The 21820-nt window shown below is 53.1% G+C and overlaps 1 protein-coding gene across 1 annotated transcript; it reads right to left on the bottom strand.

Annotated features, from left to right (window-relative positions):
• Positions 1-1300: 1300 nt before the first annotated feature.
• Positions 1301-20568, bottom strand: Lcp2 (lymphocyte cytosolic protein 2). Its single transcript, XM_090321263.1, has 23 exons — positions 20503-20568; positions 19824-19927; positions 19397-19700; positions 17251-17313; positions 16737-16783; positions 14911-14976; positions 14352-14383; positions 13728-13768; positions 13229-13433; positions 12294-12391; positions 11522-11588; positions 11348-11431; positions 10070-10095; positions 9953-9972; positions 9769-9870; positions 8620-8650; positions 7232-7244; positions 6658-6787; positions 5838-5884; positions 5151-5242; positions 4280-4357; positions 3431-3586; positions 1301-1443 (listed from the first exon to the last, which is right to left on the bottom strand). The coding sequence occupies exons 3-23, from the start codon at positions 19520-19522 to the stop codon at positions 1321-1323; spliced, it is 1647 nt and encodes a 548-aa protein (XP_090177389.1). The 5' UTR covers positions 19523-19700; positions 19824-19927; positions 20503-20568; the 3' UTR covers positions 1301-1320.
• Positions 20569-21820: the final 1252 nt, after the last annotated feature.

Raw genomic sequence — 21820 nt, 5'->3', positions numbered from 1 at the left:
TTGGGGATTTAATAAACACAGAAGCAGGGCTATGGTTTGAACAAGTATCCCCATCAGACCCACAGGTAGGAGGCATGATCCCAAACAAGGCTCTGTTGGGAGATCATGGTACCATCAGAGTGGGCCTGGGGTATAAAGTAGCTGAGGAACGTGACCCTGGAAGGCAAGTGAGGATACTTCCTATCTCTGTTTTTGCTTCTCGGCCACCTTACTAAGGCAAGCAGGCCTCTTCTATGTGTTGTTGTCACGAAGTATTGTGCCACAAAGGCACCGGGGCCATGGATAGTGGACCCAGCACAAGCAGTACTTAATAGGAAAGTGCTCACCTTGTCCTTTTTTTGAGCACTTTCCTTGCTCTTCCAGGGGCCCACATCCCTGGGCCCTAGTGCTGAAGTTGCGCTGTGCTTCCTCAAACCCAGGGATTTGACACCAAAATGTCACCCCTCAGTTTAAAAAGTTTCTTTCCATATTTGTGGATTTCAAACAAAATATCATACGGACTAAATAAAGTTGTTTCAGGAATCAAAACCAGTAAGGCAAAAGGCAATTTTAGTCCTGGGAAGCTATCCCAATATGCATTTATCTTGTCATAAAAAGTACACAGAAACTTCTCCAGCAAAACAGATGGAATAAGAATAAAGCCTCTTAAATGATTGCTGCTGAGGAAATGGTTTTCATAATTTTTAAGTTATAATTAAAAGAATGAATCACCTGTAATCTTAACTACTCAAGAGGCTGAGATCTGAGGATCATTGTTCAAAGCAGACTGGGCAGAAAAACGCCCATGAGACTCTTCTTTCAGTTAACTACCAGCAGAAAAACCAGACATGGTATTTTGGCTTCAAGTGGTAAAGTGAAAAAGCATTCAGTAAAAAAAAAAAAAAAAGCTCTAGGAGAGCATCGAGGCCCTGAGTTCAAGCCTCATGACTGATAAAAAAAATTGCCTGTGAATGACACAAATTTTCCTATTAAAAAAAGTTTTATGTGATATAAAAAACTACTGTCTCAGCATTTAAAGTCTTACCCCAAATTATGTCTGTAGCTCTACTATATTTTGGAAGTGGTATGCAAAAATACCTTTAAAAAAAAGTACTATACACTGTATTTTTTGAAGTACTATAAGTCCTATTACCAGACTGCAGAGTGATCACACCTTTCATGCACTGTGCAACCATTAAAAATAAATTATGAGATATTTGACAGTCTTCAACCATATTTTATGGAAATGGACAAAAGACCCTCTTGTGTTTATGTGTTGAGGATCATCTCAGTCCCGAGTGTTTGTCCAACCACCGAAATCGAGTTTGCTGGGCTGACTGGCTAGAGGCATCCTGCAGCATGGGTCAGTGTGCACTGGTATCTGGAGCCTCGGTTTTTCCCATCGATGAGCAGGAGCGGCATTTTCCGGAAGTAGTCGATGATGTGTGACACCGAGAGGAAGTCCTGTGGGAGTAAGAATAGGTGGTAAGCGCAGTACCCGACAGCAGCAGCCTCACTGGGCCTGCGTTTCCTATCTGTGTGACACACACTATCCAAGGTACAAAAACGGGGGTGGGGGCAAAATAGGTCGAGTCTGGCAAGGGTCTTTAGTAATCTGTGCTACAGAAATTCCCAACAAATCACAGATAAAGGATAACAAAGTACTGATGTACTTGCCTTGAGCTTATTCTGTTTGTTTCTGTTTGGGGTCTCATTTTTTTGTGTCCCTTTACTGCAGCCAGAATAACATGAAGAGGTGCAAGAATCAGGGGATCAACCCCTGTTCACCATGCTGAAGTGCTACCCAAACAGCAAGGCAGAGGTCCTAGGCCCTCTCCTGGGTCTCCTCTACCATGGCCATGCTCACAGGTCTCAGCAGCCCACTCATTGCCTTCATAGTCTAGCCTTATCTGCAACAGCCAAACTATCCTTGTGGGTGGGGGTCAGAAGTCAGGACGGCACCCCAGAGGCCCCACCCACAGGCCCCTCTGCTGTGAAGGCTTATTGGGTATTCCCACACTAGGTCAGAAGAAATCTTGGCAAGCGTGTGCCCAGAGGAGTATTATACCAGAGCCTGTAGCTCAGGCCGCCATGAGCCAAGTGTCTCACCAACACTCCATGGGAGGATCTGGAGAGTGGATACGGGTGCTTTGCTTCTCATTCTGGAAGTGGTCATCCTCAAACAGCATAATGGGGACATGGCTGAGTTGTCACTTTCCCTGGGAAAGCCAGTAATTCTGACTACCATCCCAAAATTTGGCAGAGGTGAGAATACAAACTGTAGCCAAACAGGAAAAATGTCTCCCACAGCTTGTCTCTCTTTACTGAGCCAAACCTCTGGGTTTAACAGGAAACAACCGAGTATCTTACTAATCACCACAGTAAACAACCTAGTTTTCCAGCTTTCCCAGGTGGTATTTTAAATATGTCTTATAAGTACATTAAAATTGCATTAAGATTATAGCATTGATTTCAGTAATAGGACTTGTATTTGACACCATCTAACTGGATGTTTTTAATGCTAATACTAAGGTTTTAAACCACAGCCTGGCACTTGCTCAGCTTACTTCTCTGACACTCAGCCATTTGAGCCATGCCTCCAGCCTTGCTTTTAGCTAGTTATTTGGAGACGGAGTCTTGTGCCTAGCTGCTTTTTGTTTTTGTTTTTGCAGCATGAGTAGGAATGAGAAAATATTGGGGATATCAGACTCCTTCTAAACATCGCATGGCTGCTGCCTATGCCAAAAATTAGACAATGGCCCCAAATCTTACCTAGAAAGCCTCTCCTCATATCAGAGTCACAGGGTCACATCTGGGCTGTGAGGTCCCCATGATTCCACATGGCCTTCCACTGACTGTGCCACGCCAAGAGGGGCGAGGACGACCCCGCACGGGCACCACCCTCACCTTGAAAGCACAGTCTAGGAGTCCGCACACCCTGTCACCCACGGTGCTCACACTGCATTGGGAGTGGGCGGCCTCCACGCTGCTGCACCACCCGTGACTGGATGATGAGGCCCAAGGCCCGCTGTAGGCCCAGGCCTGGACTTCCTGCCTCGCATGGCCAAAGGTAGTATACGTTAGCTTTGCCGAGGAACTGCATCTTACTCCCTTCCTAGTCTTGTTTTCCCTGCACTGGGAGCTATGACCTAGAAACATTTGGCCACCGCCCCCATGCCAGTCATGCTTATATCTGTCATGTTGGATTATTTGGAATACTGGATTTGGACAAAAAGAGAAAGGAAAGGGGAAAGAATCTTATGGTAGAATGGTCACTATCCATCTTTTGGTTTTACTTCCCTGCAGCAGACCAACAAAGGGTTTCACTAATGGTGCTTAACTCTGAAGTTCACAGCATGAACTTGCAGAGACTGCGGAGTGAGGTCCCATGTAGATACTCAGAGAGGCAAGAAGAGGAGAACTTAGGAAACTGTGAGCTTGGAGTTCTTACCTCTTTCCCTCGGAGGCCAGTTCCCAACAAATACACTTGACTGTCCTCTTGGTAACGGATCTGAATGTTGTACACTTTGTCTTTGTAAAGCACCATGAGCACGTACGGGTTGGTGATTGTTTTTCTAGAGCTGTCTCTAACCAGAAAAGTGCCGTCCTAAAAGAGTACACTTGCATCAGAGGAAGCCACAAGGAAAATCAACATTTCTGTCACCTACAGCTCTGGGAAGCTGCAGACCCCCCTGGCTGCGTCAGCTAACACGACGTTCTCAATGGCAACAGACCCCTGGATCACTTGCTTATCAAGAAAGGCTGCATGGATCTGATCAAGGAAATTTCCAGTCAACCTCATAAGTTCTTGATAAAAATAAATCCTTTCTTTTCCTCATAAATAAAACATCAATGGGTAGTTGAGTGGATAAAGGACCCAAAGAAGTAATGACTTTAGTGGTTAACTCACCTTTAGTGAATTAACGCCCCATCTAGCTACAAAATGCACCCCCTTTACAGCCCTCTCATGTCTGCACTCAAGAGTATCATCCGTCATGCACATGAAGCATCAGCAAACCTAGATGTGGACTGTTGTCCTGCCACCATCTCCTGCCAACAGAGCTAGTGCCGTGATCCATCCTGTACTGTCCATTTCCCTTCAGTGAGTCCTCATGAGAGAGGCCACACAGTACCAGTTAGATCCCACCGCCTCTGTGTAGCAGCCAGTAGTGGCCTGCCTTTATTCCTCTTACTCAACATTAGAGCGAGTCAGAATATCTCCTCTGAGAGACTCGGTCTGCGAGCTCGCCATGAACATGCAGAACTTTATATAAAAGGAAAAAAAAGATACAACACATACCTGGTTTATCTTTCTAAGCGCAGCCTCCGCCTCTGGCCGGGTGATGTAAGAAACGTACCACTCTTCCTCTAAGGAATTCTGCAGGTGGAAAGTTCTAGAATGAAGACATTCTGCCCTTCTCCAGATAACTGGAACTAAAGCTTCCAAGAGATTCTTTACATAAGTCTCTACCACAGCCTCACGAGGTGTGGTACATCTGAGTTCTTGACTTGAATAAGAGTCACAGGAATGCGAGACACGGGTAGTTGGTGTCTGTAATCATAGCTAGTCAGGAGGCTGAGATCTGGGTATGAGGATTGCAGTTCGAAGCCAGCCCTGGCAGGAAAGCCCATGAGACTGTTTTCTTCAATTAAGCACCGGAAAATCAAGTGGCATTGTGATTCAAAGTGGCAGAGAGCCTTGAGCAGGAGCTCAAGGACAGCACCCAGCTCTCAAGTTCAAGCCCCATGACTGAACCTCCCCCCCCCCAAAAAAAGTCGCTAGGGCAAACAGGAGCATCTGTGTGAACCACTAGGAGGCCGTGAGCCAAGGAGCCTGGAATCCAGTGGGGACCGTCACTTCCTCAGCCTTGTGTACAGCACTTACTTCATGCCAAGTAGGCGAATTGAGCAATTGAGAGACTACTGTAAGGTCATAAACTAGGAAGCGGTGAAAAGTAGGATTATTTTCTCATTGCTTCATACAAAATATACACTTGCCCCTGGGAGAGCACACAAGAGAAAAAGCTTATTTCCTCTGGTCTGGATCCTCTGTTGTTGGTCTGTTTGTGGGGCTGGGATCCAATGCAAGCCTGGCTTGCTCACCCATCACCCTCTTTCACAACCAATAGAAGAAACAAGCCTAGAAGAATATTAATCATGTGGCTCCTTACCTCTTCTCCTGGGGACAGTGGCTGCAGCTTGCTCGGAGCTGGCAAGGAGAAGTTTTTCCCTTCCGCTCTGGGAGGGGGTCTGTTGCTAAGGCCTTAAGGAACAAGGCAGAAAGCAGTGTACTGCATTAATTAGTGTACTGCAAGTTCAGGTTCACTTCTCTCCTAACACTGCCCCATGCCTTTCTAGCTGTTTCCATAAAGAACATCTCAGGAAGACAAGAGTTCCTAACAAAGGCAGACTGCACTGACAGGGGCAGAGAGCGGGTCTGTGCAGGGAGCCCGTGAACCCCAGCTCATGCACCCCTCTTTCTCTAAGATCCTCTTTGCTCAGTCCCCTGAAATCAGGAAAGGTTTCCTCCTCTTAGGGGAGGTTTGATTGTGCTGACTTTAGTTAGCATGGCAGGGTTTCCATGTTAAAAGAGCCATAAACCACTGAAGAATTCCTTTAGCTGGGACTTTCTGTTCATTGTTCAATCACTCACTCACTCACTCGCTCACTCCACAGAGCTTGTTCAGCACTGCATGTGCTGAACACATCTCCAGGAAGGTACTCTGTGCACAGTCCTTTCCACCCTCTCAGCCACACGGCTGGCAGGTTTTCATCTGCTGTGCTCAGAAGGACCTAGAAGACCACAGCTACACGGCTCCCGCACACCACTGCAGGTTGTGAAGGCCCAGGGTACCAACCTTGGGAGAAGTATGGCGGCAAGGAGGCGCTGTGCGGGAAGCTGCTGCTGTAGGGCAAAAGGGAGGCTGTTAGGGGGGCTGGGGACCAAACCCCTGGCACTGGCAATGACTACGTCCTAGAGCGGGACCCCACCTCCATCTCCTGTCTGCCACTTTCTCCCAGGACTCCTTGCATCTTTTATTCTTGAAAAATGCCACGCAGTTTAGGTGCTATGGGTTAGTTAGCGTGGAGGGAACAGAGGACATCTTCCCTCTCATTCCCCCCATTCTTTCATTCTTATTCTCTCCCTTCTTTCATTCTCAGCCCCTCTCTTTTTCCTTCTCTCCCTTCCCTCCCTCATTCCCACATTTTTGTGGTAGAGAACGTAGGGCCTCACACAAGCTAGGCATGCACTCCACCCTTGAGCCTGCCCCACTGTTTTGTGTTCTGTCCTCAGGTTAGGGTCTTGCCAGCTCAGCACAGGTTTGGCCCCCTGTGAGGTGAGCTCCTCCTGCGCCTGCCTCCCTCTGGGCCTCATTTCCCTCCTGAGCATGCTCTGCCCTCTCGTAGACCATCAGGTTCCACCAGGTTCCAGGCATCGGTGTCACCAATGGCAACATGCCCATTTGTGTGTTTTTCTACAAAAGAGAAATCCACTCCCCAGAGGACTTCTGCCATTCTCCAAACTCGGGAGCCTCAACCTGCAGCCAGCGTTTAAAAGTAACTTTAAACGAGTTTACAGGGCTTCAATCTTGCTGTTCCTTTGTCTTTGACTGGGGGCGGTTGTTGGTTGGTCCCAGGAGTTAAATCAAGTTGGAATTTAAGGAGAGAACCACAAACCTTTCTGTGAAGGATCCAGGGCTGTGGGATGCAGGGAGGGAGTGCTTGGGACTTGGCTTGGCAGACCTTGAGGGGAAAGTGCTGGAATTCAGCAAAAGCGGTGCTGGCTGAGGCAGAGGTCTTTTATGCACTGGGTAGAGAGAAGAAAAAGAGAGTGGAGATGTCAGAATCCAGGCATCCTGGGAGCCCTCCAGAGCTGCTTCACAGGTTGTTTTGTTCTGTTTTGATTATTCTGTGAAAGGCAAATGCCCTTGCCAGCTCATCACCTCAGAACTGACAACTAAGAGGCCATGCATATTGTAAGACATCTCCGTCAAACCATGTACCCCATTTTAATTTTGCCGTTCAAAACCCACACTGTTCTAATGACTCTAACAATTCTCTTTGTTAATCCAACCAAAAAAATCCCATTTTACTTCACTATGCAGCAACAAAACAGAGACATGTCAGTTAGTTTAATAATTCTAACTAACTGGTCCTGTGCTTTTCCCATGTTAAAAGATCCCATTTAAATGCCTGACCCAAAAAATGAGAGGATGACACAGAAGCAGTAAAAAAGATTTTGTAAACCTACCATCATCTTCATCCTGGTAAGAGGAAGAAACAAAAGAATAAGATGTTAGCTTATCATCAAAACATAGTTCCTGAAAGGGTAAACACATTTCTCAATCACAAGAACTAGGCTTTGTTTCCCAGTTATGGTGTGTTGCAATAATTATATGATGAGCACCTCAGAACTTGATAGGTGGTTTATGATTTTCTAATATAAACAGTTATCTGAGGACACTCAAGTTTGACATTCTCTAAGTCATAACAATATTGGCAGTATCTATGACCTTCCCCCATGGATTCATACACAATATTTCACTCCTTCCCCTAGAAGCCCTTAGGAATGCAGTGCCCTCACTTTACAAGTAGAGGTCTATGGTGGGAAAGGCGCCTGCCTCGCCAAGGCTAGCAGAAAGGGCTGCAACCCTTCAGGGAAGCCCAGCCTTCCTCTGGCTCTCTGGGGCCGGGTCCACTTCTCTTAAAACCAGCAAGCTATTATTTATTTATAGTGCATGTGAGCTTCCTCTCATGGCCACCCTACAAACTGTTTTCTTATCTCCTCAGGTAAGAAGTGAGGCTCAGGAGCACATTTGTCTTTGGCCAGGAGACCAAACGGCCAAGTGTAGATGGTTTATTTGGCAGGGAAATAGCAACACTTCCCTCTAATCTTGTGAGGACTCAGGAAGTGCTGCGTAAAGCAAGTTTCCCATCATGGTCGTCTGGCCACAGGTCAGTCCCCAGTCCCTCGCATATAATGTCCAGCCAGCACATGGCACTGTATTGGAGAACTCAGACCTGGATTCAGACTCAGATTGCTATTTAGAACTTGTCCTTTCTGAGCCTCAGTTTCCCTCCCACTAAAAGAGAACCATTTCTGCAAAGTATAGAAAGACAAGAGTCTCAAACCCTGCATTTCCCATGTAGTTTCTAGCAAGTGGAATGATCCATTCTAAATCCAATAGTGCTATTCCCCCCTTTCTTGGGTGGAGAGAGAGTGGACACAGGCCTTGCATACTTCAGTGAGACTCAGCCTCTTGGGCATTCCCCTCTGCTCTCGCCAGCCCCACCCCTGACACTTTCACCTTGCTAATTGTATGGAATGCAATTGGCTCAGCCACCCTGGGGGCTCTCAGAAGAACCAGTTAGCCAGTAAAGCATGGTAGGCTCCTGGGAGCAACACGAGTCATCCAGATTCAAGAACCCACCATGGACTAGGGGCATGGCTCTAGTTCCCTAGAGCACTTGCCTAGCAAACACCAGGCCCTGGGTTCAATCCCCAGCACAGCAACACAAAAAGAGTCCTGCTCTAGGAGATGGACTCTCATGAAGGCCAAGACAGAGTCCTGGTCTCCACAGACCCCTTACCCTAGTTTTCCCATGCCACACGTTGCCAAAATGACATTTCCTACTTACATTCTCTCTTCTGTCTGGTACCCATCCGTGCCTGAAAGGAATTGGAGCAGAGGAAAAGAAATGAGCATCAGGAGTTTCCAGGAGCCAGCCTGAGAACATGTCATCACCCAACTGCCCCGAGAAATCAAGTCCGAGAGGACACGGGGAGCCCCAAGGAGGCATGGGCGCTGGTTCTCTGCAGTCTCCTTCTGTAGCCACCATGCTAACTCTTTAGCTGCTGTTGATTTTAGCTGAAGCAAACAAAGCCTTATGGCCCTATTCTCTATGGGTGTTTGTGCAATGGGAGGGCAGGGGGAGCATGTCACTGCCTGGGAGAGGCCTTGAGGCCACTGTCCTTGATAAAGGAGCCAACCCTGTTGACCTGGCAGCAGCTATCTGAGCACTGAGGGCCTCCATGCTACCTGGGCAAGGAGGGCAGCTGACTGAGATCCTTCTAGGTTCATCCAGCACAGAAGGTGTTGGATGAAGGCCACAGAGATTGTTTGGCACTGAGATGGCCTTGCCCTTTATGGCTGGGGGCTTTCTCTCCACTCCCTAGCTCTGGTCTTCCTTTGAGCCTCATCACAGCTAAGCAAGGCCACCATGACAAATCCTGATGGCTTCTCTTCTGGTGGTGCGATGGCCTAGCACGCGGACTCAGTGTCCTGTCCGTTGTGCAGGTCCCACTTGACTTCCTGGCAAAGTTACGAATACTGGAGCAAATCTCAGCGGGCAGCAGTTATTAAGTACGGCCCTGATGTTGACCTCAAATTTTCTTCTCAATACATCCTGCGTGCTCTCTGTACTGAAAATAATGTTGTCACCAAAGGCACCCTGCGGGCCTTCACTCTGACAGTGCAGGAAAAGCCCAACTCCTTCTGGAAGTCCAAAAATCCAACCCATCTTCCCTCTCCCCTTTCCATCCTTTCTTCCCCCTCACTCCCTGCCTGCTGAAGACAAGTCCACTCCCCTCACGCCTGCTAGAGTCCCACTTTCCCCAGAGACCCTGGCACTTCCCATCTAATCTGCGACTCTAGGACATCCCGTAAGCACAACCACACAGAGGCCACTCATGCCAGAGAGGCCAGCCCCCTCCACGCAGCACCAGGCCACGGTGGCCACGGGCACACCCAGCATGGGAACCACAGGCTAAGGACACCAGACAGGTACTTGGGCAATGGCGGCTTCTTCCCTGCCAGAGGCCGGCCTCGGTCCGGCCTGTCGGTGGTGGGTGGTAATGGCGCCTTCTTGGGCATGTGCTCCCCAGGCGCCCTGTGAGTAGAGAGACCATGTGTCAGACACGAACCGAGCTTTGAAAAGGGGTCCCTTGGCCTCCCAGCACCACCCTGCCTACCTTCCTGCCAGGACCGTGGGCTGCAAGATAGTAAGGCAAGGGACTGGTGAGGAAGGACAAGAGGCAAAACAAACCACCCCAAACCACCACCCAAACCAGACCTGGAAGCCCATTTACCTTGTCGGCAAACGCTGGCCTCTTCCCTGTGAAGGGGAGACAAGCAGGATCTGAGGTTAGGCCTCGAGGAACCTAGAGCTTAGACGAGGTGTCGGGACCCTGAGTCCGGCCCTTGGGAGTTGAAGCAGCAAGGGGCTCGCCAGGTTCCCTCCAGAGCTCAAAAACACTTAGTGGGTTGTTATCAAGAGGACGAAGGTTGCCCCGGATTGTCCATCTCTAACTGGCCAAAGGCATCTTTGCAGCCCCTCTCCATACCAGACACAAGCCACGTCTTCAGGATGGGGTGACCCCGGTTCTGAGTGAACTTTAGACCTGGACAGAGAGGGCTCTGGGAAGATGTTGGTTGGCTGTGCAGTGTGTTTTGTGGGTGGTGGTATTTCTTGAATATGTGTTGGGTCTACTTTTTTTTCCTTTGGTCAGTCCTGGGACTTGAACTCTGGATCTGGGCGTTGTCCCTGAGCTCTTCACCTTGAGGCTCCTGCCCTACCCCTGGACCTGGGCGCTGTCCCTGAGCTCTTCAGCTCAAGACTACCACCCTACCCCTGAGCCACAGCACCACTTCCCCTTTTCTAGTGGTTAATTGGAGATAAGAGTCTCACTGACTCTAGTGCCTGGGCTGGCTTTGAACCTCGATCCTCAGATCTCAGCCTCTTGAGTAGCTAGGATGACAGGCGTGAGCCACCAGCACCCAGCTAGTTCTACTTTTCTGTAACTGCAGATGACATGGGCTCTGTGCCATCAAGGTACAGCTGAGAACTCTGCATTGCTCAGTCGTCTGAGCCGAATCAGCTTTCACCTCATCCAAATATTGCTAACCAGACCAACTGACTTTGCGAAGTTGGGGTGCTCACAGAGGTGGGGGGCAATTCCTACCCCCTCCCACTCCGACCCATCCTTCAGCCTGAATGGTTTCCCTCCAGAAATCTGACTTTTTACATGTATTCCCTCCGCACGCCAGGGGGCTCATGTTAAAATAAGCTTCACCGGAAGAGTTTATTCCTAGTTGGGAGCAAGTGGCTCCACGCCTGTCATCCTAACTACTCAGGAAGTTGAGATGTGAGGATCGCAGTTCCGAGCCAGCCTGGGCAGAAAAGACCCAGTAAGACTCTTCTCTCTAATTAACCACTCAGAAACCAGAAGTGGAGTGGTGGATCAAAGTGGTAGAGCAAGTGCTAGCCTTCAGAAAAGGAGCTCATGGACAACGCCTGGGCTCTGGGTTCAAGTCCCACATGCAGTGTAGCCCAAGATGATTCTGCACCAACCCCAGGTCATACCAACCTGGCATAAAAGCCTCCCTGTCGGGCGGGGCTAGCGAGCGGTCCAGGGGTGGCTTCGTGCTCCTGTCTATGGAAGGGGCCGGCACTGGAGGGAAGAAGACCGAGTGTCTTTAGAGGAGATCGCCTGGCAGGGGGCGGTGGCCAGCGGGCAGGGAGGTTAGAGCCTCAGGCTTACGTTGGTTGGTTTTGTGGTTTCGCGCCCTGCTAGGTTCTTCATGGTTGGCCTGGGGTATGGGGAGTGGCTGAATGAAGGAAAGGGCCAAAGGTGGTGAAGGGTGGTCCAGGCCTCTGCCCTGAAGCCCCAACAGCCTTGCGGTCCCACCCGCACCTCCGCTGGGCAGCAGGCCCTGCCCTGCTCTGTCTGCAGGGCTCTACTGAGTGCAGGGCCTCCCCGCACAGCCCACCAGGGCCTCAAGCCACAGCAGAAGGCACCACCATCCAGCAGGCCCTACCCGAGCTGCCCCGTCCACCCTTCCAGCTGCCCTCTGTTCCTCTCCCACGCCCCATGGCCCACCTCAGGGGCCGCTTGCTCTTCTTGAAAGATGTCAGGCTCCTGCCTGCTGGGACATCCCTGTCCTCCCGCCCGCTCCTCGGGCTCTGGCCAGCAGGGGGGGCAATTCTCCTTTCAAGAGGAGGCAGCCTCCCCTGCCTGCTGTCATTTGGCTCTGGGTTTGTTCTGCAGTTTTCTTCTATTTCAAGCAGTATCACAGGGATGGTATCACAGGGAAGGTTGGAAAGGTTTGTTGTTTTTTTTTTAACTATACAAACCATTTGTTTTGTATACAGTACAAAGAAAGCACCAATAAGTGGCATGATGCACACAGAAACTACCTGTGACTGGGCTTGGTGCAGAATAGCAGCCCCTTACAAAATTAGAATGAGAGAGCCATTGCTCTCTTCTGCTCTGGTGGAAGAAGTGGGGGGGGGTGCGGGCAGGAGGCACCTACCATGTGACTCCGGCTGGCGGGAGGCGGAGGGAGGGCAGCCCCCGTCCTCTGGGGAAGCGCGGGGGGCTGCTGGGAGGCCTTCCCGGTGGCAGGCCGGTCTGCAGAAAAACACACGTGACCAAAGGAGAGGCACGAGCATCAGCATCAGCTGGACAACTTGAAGGGTCTCCAAAGACAGGTGCTGGGCGCAAGGCTGAGTGCTCAGGGGACCCCCAGTCCTCCTCCCCAGCCCCCACCCAGGCTGGAACATGCTCCAACCACAGAACATGGTGAGGCTGGTGGGGGCCCCACAGCAGTGGAAGACACATGGCCCTGCCTTCCCCCTCCTTCCCACCCCACCGTGCTGGTTCCCGAGAGCCCAGCACAAGGGACCTCTTGTGTCACAGGACGGCATTATCAGCCACCACAGGGAGTGCTTTTACACATGGCTGGAAGACATGAACACACGTGTTCTTACACACGCACACACACACACACACACACACACACAGCCACACATGCCAGCACAACAGCAATTAAGTGCTCCTGTCCACCTCCTCCTTAAAGCAGGAGCGAGCTGTGACCCTGTGGTGGGCAGGCCTGCACTGGACTTTGGGAGCCCTACTATCAGCCATGGAGGGGAGGCCGGGCCTCTGCTGGGGAGAGGCGCGGACAAGGCCAGGAGGAGGTGGGAGAACTGGACCTCTGTGTGGCCTGAGGCCGGCACCTCCCCGCCTCACTCCAGTGCCAGCCCCACAGAAGCCATGTTCCTCCAGAAGACTGCTGTGCACTGTGGAGGGAGGTGGTGAGGCCAGCAGAGGAAGGGAGCTGGGGGGAGGATGCGGGGGAGGACGACAGATGAGGAGGGAGTGGGGAAGGACAACAGGAGAGAGGGGAGGACAGAGGAGGGAGGACGGTGGGGGCCGGTGGGGAGGACAGGCAAGGCTGGCGCTCACCGATGTACATGGAGCTTGAGCTGGCCAGGGGCTGGGCGGGCAGGATGGCGCCCTGCAGGGCCTCCTCATCATTGGAGGGCGGGGGCTCATAGTCTGCTTCATCTGCGGGCGCCACCTCCTCCTCAGTTGGGGACTCATAGTCGCCCTGGTCCCCGTCGTCATCATTGTCATCATCAGCGTCATCAGGGCTCTCGTAGTCGTCTTCCTGCCAGCAAAAGCAGGGCCAGGGCTGGAGGGGCGCGGGCCCCGTGGGGCTGTGGCAGCCCCAGCCCAGGTCGTGGGCCCCACGAGCCTGTATAACCACCCCGCCCCGTGGACGTGGGCCCCACGAGCCTGTATATAACAACCCCTCTGTGGACGTGGGCCCCACGAGCCCGTATGTAACAATCCCCCTGTGGACGTGGGCCCTTGCTAGTGAGCACAGGGGCCAGGTTCCACCCCAGCACAAGAACACAAACCAGGGGAGCCGTGTCTGGGAGAGGAGCCCAGCCATACTCACAAAAGACGACCACCCACCATCCTCCTCCTCCTCCTGGCTCTCTGTGGGGGAAGACACGACGGTCAGCACCCACCACGCCCCGGGCAGGCGGCACGGCATTCTGCCCAGCACCTGCAGGCAGGCTGGCGCCTTGGTCCCTGCCCCGAGTGCATCTGGGTCTTTCCGCAGGGACTAGGTTGGGTCTCTGGAGACTCGACCAGGTCTCCAGGACTGATTTGGTCTCAGGGCCTGGACTAGTGAGTGTGTCGGCAACGTGCCAGGAAATGAGGCTACCTCAGCAGGGTCCTTGCCACACTCACGCCTGCCCCCACTTGATGCCACTGTCACGCATGGCCACACATGGCATGAGAGGCCCTGCGCTCCCGGGCCTCGGGAACTGAGTGTGCTGGCCCAGTCCTGGGCTTCGTCCAAGGCTGTCCTTCCAGGCCGCCCAGGGCCCCCAGTTCTCCACAGATCTGCGTCTCTCCTGCTCTCGCTGGGGTCCACACTCTGTTCTGAGAAACAACTGGCTGCCTGGCATGGGAGTAGGGGCATTTACACAACATTCAAGGAAACTCAACGAGCAGACAGAAGTGAGGAGCCCAGCACCTTCTAAAGCCATCGCCTCTCAGCCAGACACCTTACCTCTCTCTTCAGGAAACCGCTGGACGTGGGGTCTGCAAGGCAAAGAGTACAGAGTTAATGGCATGAGTAATGGTGCCAAATGGATTGCACTGTGCCAGTGATACTGAGTTGATGGCACTGAGCTAATAGCACTGAGTCAATAGTCTGAACTCATGGCACTGTGTTGGTGGTACTGTGTGAACAGCAGGTTGACTTAAGACCATGCTCACCCCTCAGCCCAGCCCTGCCGGAGGACTCCCCAGCAGAAGGTGTGACTTGTGTCCATGTTGTTTGGCAACCTGGGTCACGTTGGCCCTCTAGTTCTAGAAACCACCAAAGCCACACTGGTGGCACAATTGGGAGCGTGTGACTGCCTGACGTTGTTCTAGGGGAAGTTCACTCCCCGATGTCTGACTCTGGGGTGGGAGATAAGGCAGGGAGGGGGACCTGCTTGCCTCCTTGGTAAGACCCCTGAGAGAGAGGGTCATCACAGGTCAAATGGAGGGCATGGACGTGTTCCGGGCTTCCTTTGGGGGCCCCACTGGGGCTTGAGTATGCCCTGCCCACTGCCCCCGCTCACCTGCGTGTGAAAATGCTCCTCCTCTCCTCATTCTTGTTGATGTCTTGACTTAACTTACTGAGAATCCTGTAAGATCAGGGCTGGGTGAAGAGGCGGAACCACATCCTCCCAGCCTCCTCCTTCCTGCCACCCCCAAAGTCCGTGACCTGGGAGACCCGGGCCCCCAGGGCCAGCTCCCCCTCCCCACCCTCACTCCTGAGGAGCCTGGGAATGCTGGCCTCTGCCGCACACACGAGTGGGCACAGGCTAGCTCAGAGCCCCTCAGAGGCAGCTCTGCGCACATGGAGCTCTCCCCCTTCTCACCCCCCACCCCAAGCCCGGGAGGTCTAAGGACCTAGACACGGTCTAGTCAACACCTTGTCATTCCGGGGGCTGAGGTCCTGTTCCCAGTCCAGACTCTCCTCACACCTGGAGGAGAGGACTGAGCTGTCACCATCTATTTCCTATGTGTTCTTATCTGCCCCACACTTGCTCCCCATCTGTGCCTATTTCCTCTCCCCCGCCCCAGCCACAAACGGCCTGGATTCTAAAGAAACTGGGGAAAGACGGCAAGTCTCCTGTCCCCAAGCCAGCCGTGGCCTTGGTGCCATGCTGTTCTCGGGTGCTTCCTTCCACCCCTCACCGGGAGCAGGGCCTCGCCAGCCCCCACTGCTCTTCACGCACACACACTGAGGAGGTCCGGGTGCCAGGAACCGAGCTGGCCGCCTGGGGGCACACAGGGCCCACTGCCCTTGGGGCCCAGTGCTGCTAACTAGGGGTACAAGTTCCAGTGGTTGTGAACGGGGCTGGGGGTAGCAAGGCAGGCCGGGGTGGGAGTGGAGGAACAACCCCGCGGGTGAAGGCTGGGCTCTAGAGAGCTCAGACACTGCTTTGGGTCCTGCAAAGGTGCTGACCAGCGCGGGGAATGCTCACCAGTATCTATCAGCCTGGCTGTGAGCCCGCTGGGGCTCTAACTGGGTAAGGAAGGAAATGCCAAACCACAGGCCCCAGAGCAGCAGGAGCTGAGACGGGGGCGGCGGGGTGGCTGGCTGGCGGGCTGGGCCTGTGAGAGCGCAGGGAGCTCAGGGGAGGACAGCTGGTGGGTGGCCGGCCAGCACGGGTGGCAGCTGAGGCCCCCAGCAAAACCTCCAAGAGAGGCCTAGGCAGGCCCTTCACAGTACTCAGCACACAGTGCTCCCTGCTTCCTCTTGAGGTAGCTGTACAGCTACGTGGTGCTGCTTTATAGCTCACCAGGGAAGAGTTAAATCCCAGGAAGTCTGACCTATGACTCCGCCATTTTTCACCCTCGGCTCTCCTATCACCTTTTCACACCTAAAGCCAAGGATTTTCCTTTAATACAGTGTAAACTAGGTCTGCAAAAAGCTATCGAGCCAGCGCGTCCACAGGCAGGCCAGGCTTTCTGGGAAACCAAGGAGAGCTGGCAAGTCCTGGGGCTCTTTGACCTGCTTCTGGGGGCTGTGCTCACTGTACTTAGCTGGTGACGTGGTATTTCAGGCTCCATCCTGGGCAGAGCTCAAGTCTGCGTGCAGTCCATTTACAGGCTTAGTGAGTCAGAAGACACCTCATGGAGAGGAGCACCCCACTGCAGTGGGGGATAAACTCCTGAAGGGGCCTCTTGGGGCCTTCTGACAGGGGAGGCTCCCGCCACAGATCCTTCCGCAGTGGCACCCAGCTCAGCAGCTGGCAGGAATCCTACTTCCCTTCCCTCCCTCCTTACCCCATCTTGTCCTTAACCCTCCTCTTACTTTCCTATACCACATGGACCAGAATATAGCACTGACTCTGTTTACCGCCAGACTACCCCTCTTCCCGTGGGGCAAACTTACGGCATCCTGAGCTTGGGGAACTTCTGAATGTCATTTTCCGTCAGGTTCTGGAATGGAAACAACATGGCAAGCAGGTTACAGCTCACAGGAGGATGGAGGGTGGAGGGCAGAGGGTGGTGAGCCAGACCAGGAGAGGGGCCTGGAGCATAGTATCTCGTGTGTGTGTGTGTGTGTGTGTGTGTGTGTGTGTGTGTGTGTGTGTGTGTGTGTGTGTGTATGTGTGTGTGCGCGTGTGTGTGTGTGCACATGCACGCCTCTAAGTGTGTTCCTCTCTAACCTTTGTCTTTAGAGTGCGCCATGGTGCCCATGGAGAGTCTCAGAAGGTCCCTCCATCAGGGAGTGAGAGTGAGATGATTCATGCAAGCCTATGTCAAAACCCAGGGCCACGTAGGATGCTGAAAGCAAGCACCCACTGTGGGAACCCCAGAAATGAGGAAGCTTGCTTGGGCCTGCAGCTCCTGGGAAAACAGCAAAGTATCCTGGGTGTCAGTGTGTCTGGCCGTCTGGAACTCACCAGAAACCGAGCCCCGTCGATGTGGTACTTCCTCACCGCCTTCTCGCAGTCCTTGTAGTTGAGCTGGGGAGAAGACAAAGACCATGTCAGCCAGGCAGACTCGGCCATGGTCTGCCTGCGGACTGCGGCCAGCCTCCTCTCCCCATCTCACAGGACCACCTGACATGGGGAAACCACTCGCTCCAATGCTCCAGAGAGATACCATCGAGGTCTGCGAAAGGCTGGATCTCTTCTCCTCGAGAAAAGGGGCAGGAGACAGAAGGAACAAACCCCACGCTCTCACTCTCTTGTTCCCCGGACAGGTTCACTCACCATTGTGACGTTCCTAACACTCGGGAAGTTGCCCATTATCACTCACCTTGACAGCCTGACTTTTTACTCTGAACTCCCCTAAAATAATAACCTTAGTACAGCCCAGTAGGGATTAACTCACTTTCAACACTCTGTTATTTAATCGCTCCATATGGCTGGATATAAAGGCCAGTTGGAAAGCTGCTGTTCCATTGGTCCTAATAAAAATGGCTAATCATTTAGCTAGAGATGGGGCTCTCAGCAGTATCACACTAGCCAAGAGAGTGTGAGGCCCTGAGTTCAAACCCCAGCACTGCCAACTGTAAATAAAGAAGTGAATAAACCCAGCACCTAAGGCCATTCCTGTCACTTCACGTGTCACAGGTGGCAGGGTCAGGGGAGTGTCCAAGGAGGACGTCAGCGTCTCTGTCCAGAATGTTCCTTTGCAAACAGCAGCATTATTGATCCAAAGGCAGGAGCACTGTGCAAGAGCCTCCCGGTTTTCCAAAACCAATCGGGAGCTATTTGAAATGATTCACTTTGTCCTCAATGCATTCATATTTGAAATACCACTAAGTCTGAATGAGGAAGTTTTAAATATTTGTCCTTGGAAATCCTGGGTTCTTCCCACAGATGTGGGCCTCCAAGTTTGAGCTAGCTAGTCCTTCTCACCAAACATGTAAAAAAAGTAAGAGTGGTTGCCGTGGCCTCATGGGCTGGAAGGGTGGAAGGAACAGCCCTGAGGTGGTCAGATGCATAGCCTAGCCAGTCTGCAGGGCGGCTTCCTTGCCCGAGCAGGAAGGAGAAAATGTGAAGCCTTAGTTAGACCCCTATGAATCCTGATACCTCACACAGGCGATTTTCTTTCACAGTCACCCTTCTGGGTGACGGCTCCTGACTGTCGTCTGTTGACGAGGAAGCTGAGGCACAGAGGAGTCAGGTCTCTGAAGGAAGGTCACCGAGCCAGCACACAGACAGGTGCCAGCCAGCCAACGTGTCTCACTCCGGAGCTGGGCAGGACGCTGCCCCTGCTGGCCCATCCTTTAAATAACTCATTGGGTTGCCAGGGTCTGTGGTCAGAGGATGAGTGGCCAGGTCCTGAGGCTCTCGGGAGCAGCGATGGGATTTCCACCATCATGATTCCTCTCCGCTTCCTTGTTCCCACCCTCTATCCTTTTACGCCCTGTCCGGAAGGTGGACAAGAGCCCAAGGAGCCCCGTTCAGCGGGGTCCTGATACCATGAGCTCAGCCTCTGCTGCCCTGCTCTGCCCTGGGGCTCACGCCAGTTCTCTAGGTCGCTTCCCAGGCCTCTCTCAAGGCTCCAGGGAAGCTGTGGTGAGGAAGGGTCACCCTTACTGATGTCCCATCCTAGCCCCGTCACCACCTGTGCTGATGTCCTCCAGCCCTGTTCTCATGCCCCTGCCTGCTCTTTCTGTGTCCCTGGGCCATCTTCCTTTCCAGTCTGTCACTGTGCTTGCCCCAGTTCTCCACATCTCAGAGCGTGCACACTGGAACCAGACTGGCTTCGAATCCCACTTTGGCTGCATGTGTTCTCTAGGGACCAGGGCCATGTCACCTCCCTGAGCTGACACTGCAGCGGGGCCCAGGACAGTGCTGAACTCACAGGCTGGTGTGGAGCTTTCGTGAGGTCTGTGCCGTTAACACATCCAACTAGAGGCCAACACACTGGGTCCTTTGCCTCTGCAGAAGACACTGCCAGTATGCGGCGGAGGTCCACTCCGCACGCCCTCAAGAGTGAGGCCTCCACGCCGGCTCTCCTGCCGCTGGCTCTTACACCCCCCACACCCCGTCCAGATCCCACCCTCAATCCAAGTGACAGAAAAGCAGGATTCACCTTCCTGAAGTAGTCTGCGAGGCTATCGGCGTCCCAGGCCAAGACCTCAGAGCGGAAGGGTACGTTCTTCAGGGCCATCACCACTGTCCTGGGAGGCTCGCTGGCTGGGCGGGGGCCCCACACCATGCACAGGTGCACCCCAATCCAGAGCCAGCCCGAGGCTTGGCGCTCCCAGGCCCCCAGCACCCCAGGAACACCCTCTTCTCTGCAGAGCCTAGCAGGCAGTGGCTTCCTCCAGGCACAAATATGGTCTCTTCTCAGAAACGACTCAGCCAGTTTCCTTTACCACTTCCTCTGCTGGCTTCTAAATCAGCAAACAAGGAAGCCCAGTTCTGGGGGGCTTGAAATACACAGACAGACAGGGCTGGCAGCTCCCTACGATCCCAGTGCCCCAGCCACGTGGGAGGGGCAGAGAAAGGGTCTTTACCAGGTCAGCTCGAGGACTTTTCCATGGGGCTCCCAGAACGAGGTCTCCACTCCTCTTCCAGTGGTCCAGGGCTTTGTAGCTAACAATTCTCTTTGATGACAGACCTGAAATACAGACACTCCACCCGTAGTGGATGATGGGAGGAACGGGCCTGGCCGTTCCCTGCTGTCCAGCTTTCTGGCCCTCCCACAGTGCTTCCCATTCCAGGAAGCCTGCAGGTGCCGCTTAACCCAGGGTAGGGTCCTCGGGACGGAGGGCATGGGCACCCAGACTGGACAGTAGGCCTCACTGGCTCTGCACAGTGCCACCTTAGACAAGGGTTGAAAAGCGACATATCCCCATTTCCCTGTCTGCAAAGCCGGGACATACACCTAGGAAGACCCAGCAAGGAGGAGTCTCTGATGGAGTGGACTCTCATTATTCCCAACTTAAAACTCCCTCTGAGGTCCCCCACCCACTATCTAATCCCAACTACTCCTCCTCTCACCATCTACCTGAGCCCAAGAGGCAGGATTGCTGATTTCCTCTCCATCTCAGACCACGGGCACTTCCATAGTCTGAGGAAGCAGAGGGCAGACACAGGGCACCATAGGGCAGGACCTGGGGAGGCCATAAGGACACAGAAGGCTTGGGAAGCTTACCAAGTCTGGTTATTAGGAATCCTTTCTTTAGCAATTACCTCTGTTTCTATGACACAGGACAAGTCATGCTCTCAGCCTCAGTTTCCCCACCATGAGAAGACACAAGTACCTACAGAGCTGTGGGAGGAAGGTCAAATAAAACTGTTTATCATGCATTTCAATGAACATTATTCCCTTTGCTTTCCTTGCTTTAAATAATGATGGTTTACCCCCAGCCAGCATCTTTGTGTGAGAAAATGGCTCGTATCACAGAATGACTCTCAGTCCCCTATTTTGTTTTATTAACATTAGGGACAACAAAATCTCAAACAGTATTGTCCTTGGTGCCTCCGGAGCCTGGTGTGGCAGCCTTAAAGCCTCCTCTGGGCAAAGCTGCATCAGCAGCAAGTGGTGGCCCTGTGAGACACCGACTGCAGGCTCCTGCCCTGGCCTGGGAACAGGGATGCGAGAGTTGTGGGTGCAGAGGAGCACCGAGCTGCTGGGCCACAGACGGCCCAGGTGAGTGTGCTGCTAGAACCTTCTGAGCCAGGCATGTGGGTGGCGGATGGGCTGCACAGGTAGCCTGTGTTCTGCTTCCCTGGGTTTTCCTTCAACATCCAGACTTTGGATTCGAAAGGGGGAAATGGGAGGTTTTCTGAAGAAGCACAAGCTCTGAGTTTCAGAAAGTTCAGGAGCCAGAATGCTGGTGTGCAGCACTGGGAGGCCTTGTAAGGAACAGACAGACAAGGGCGTGCACACACGCATGCACACGCACACGCACACACACACACACACCCCTCCCTGGCCCCAGTCCCACTCCTCCCCAACCCTGACCTCAGGAAGTGGATTTCTCAAAAGGGTGAGCTGGGTATGAGTCACAGGCAATTCCGCTGTGCTCGGGGCACAAGACTTCCTACTGCCTGCTGGGGCAAAGAGGAGTTCCTGAGAAGATGTGGTCCACCTTGGGAAACCCCACTTCTGCAGGCAGCCTGGGGAGGGCGGGGTCCTCCGCAGGCTCTCACAAGCTGTGGGGTGGGTGGGGCTGGGGGCTGCATGGAGTGTCCATGGCATGAGGAGCTAAGGTGGGGGGGTTCATGGGCTGTGCAACATTCTTCCCAGGAGTCCACTGAGGGAGGTCCCGGAGGGAGTGTGGGGTGTGTGTGTGTGTGTGTGTGTGTGTGTGTGCGCGCGCGCGTGCGCACGCAACGGTCAGGTCAGAACTGAAAAGGGAAATAGAGGCTACTGATATTTGGCATCACAGAGGGCGGCTGGGCCTTCAGGAGAAGAAGGCAGGGAGCCACAGGGCCACTTCCTGTGGGGAAGGGCCTCACCCCACTAGCATCTCGGGGCAGCAGTGAAGGGCCTGCTGGGAGGGGC

This window comes from Megascapheus bottae, chromosome 29 (assembly GCF_031878675.1).
Source record: "Megascapheus bottae isolate mThoBot1 chromosome 29, mThoBot2.hap1, whole genome shotgun sequence".
Classification (NCBI taxonomy): Eukaryota; Metazoa; Chordata; class Mammalia; order Rodentia; family Geomyidae; genus Megascapheus; species Megascapheus bottae.
Note: the sequence above shows the minus strand (reverse complement) of the source record. Positions and strands in the feature narration are given on the sequence as shown.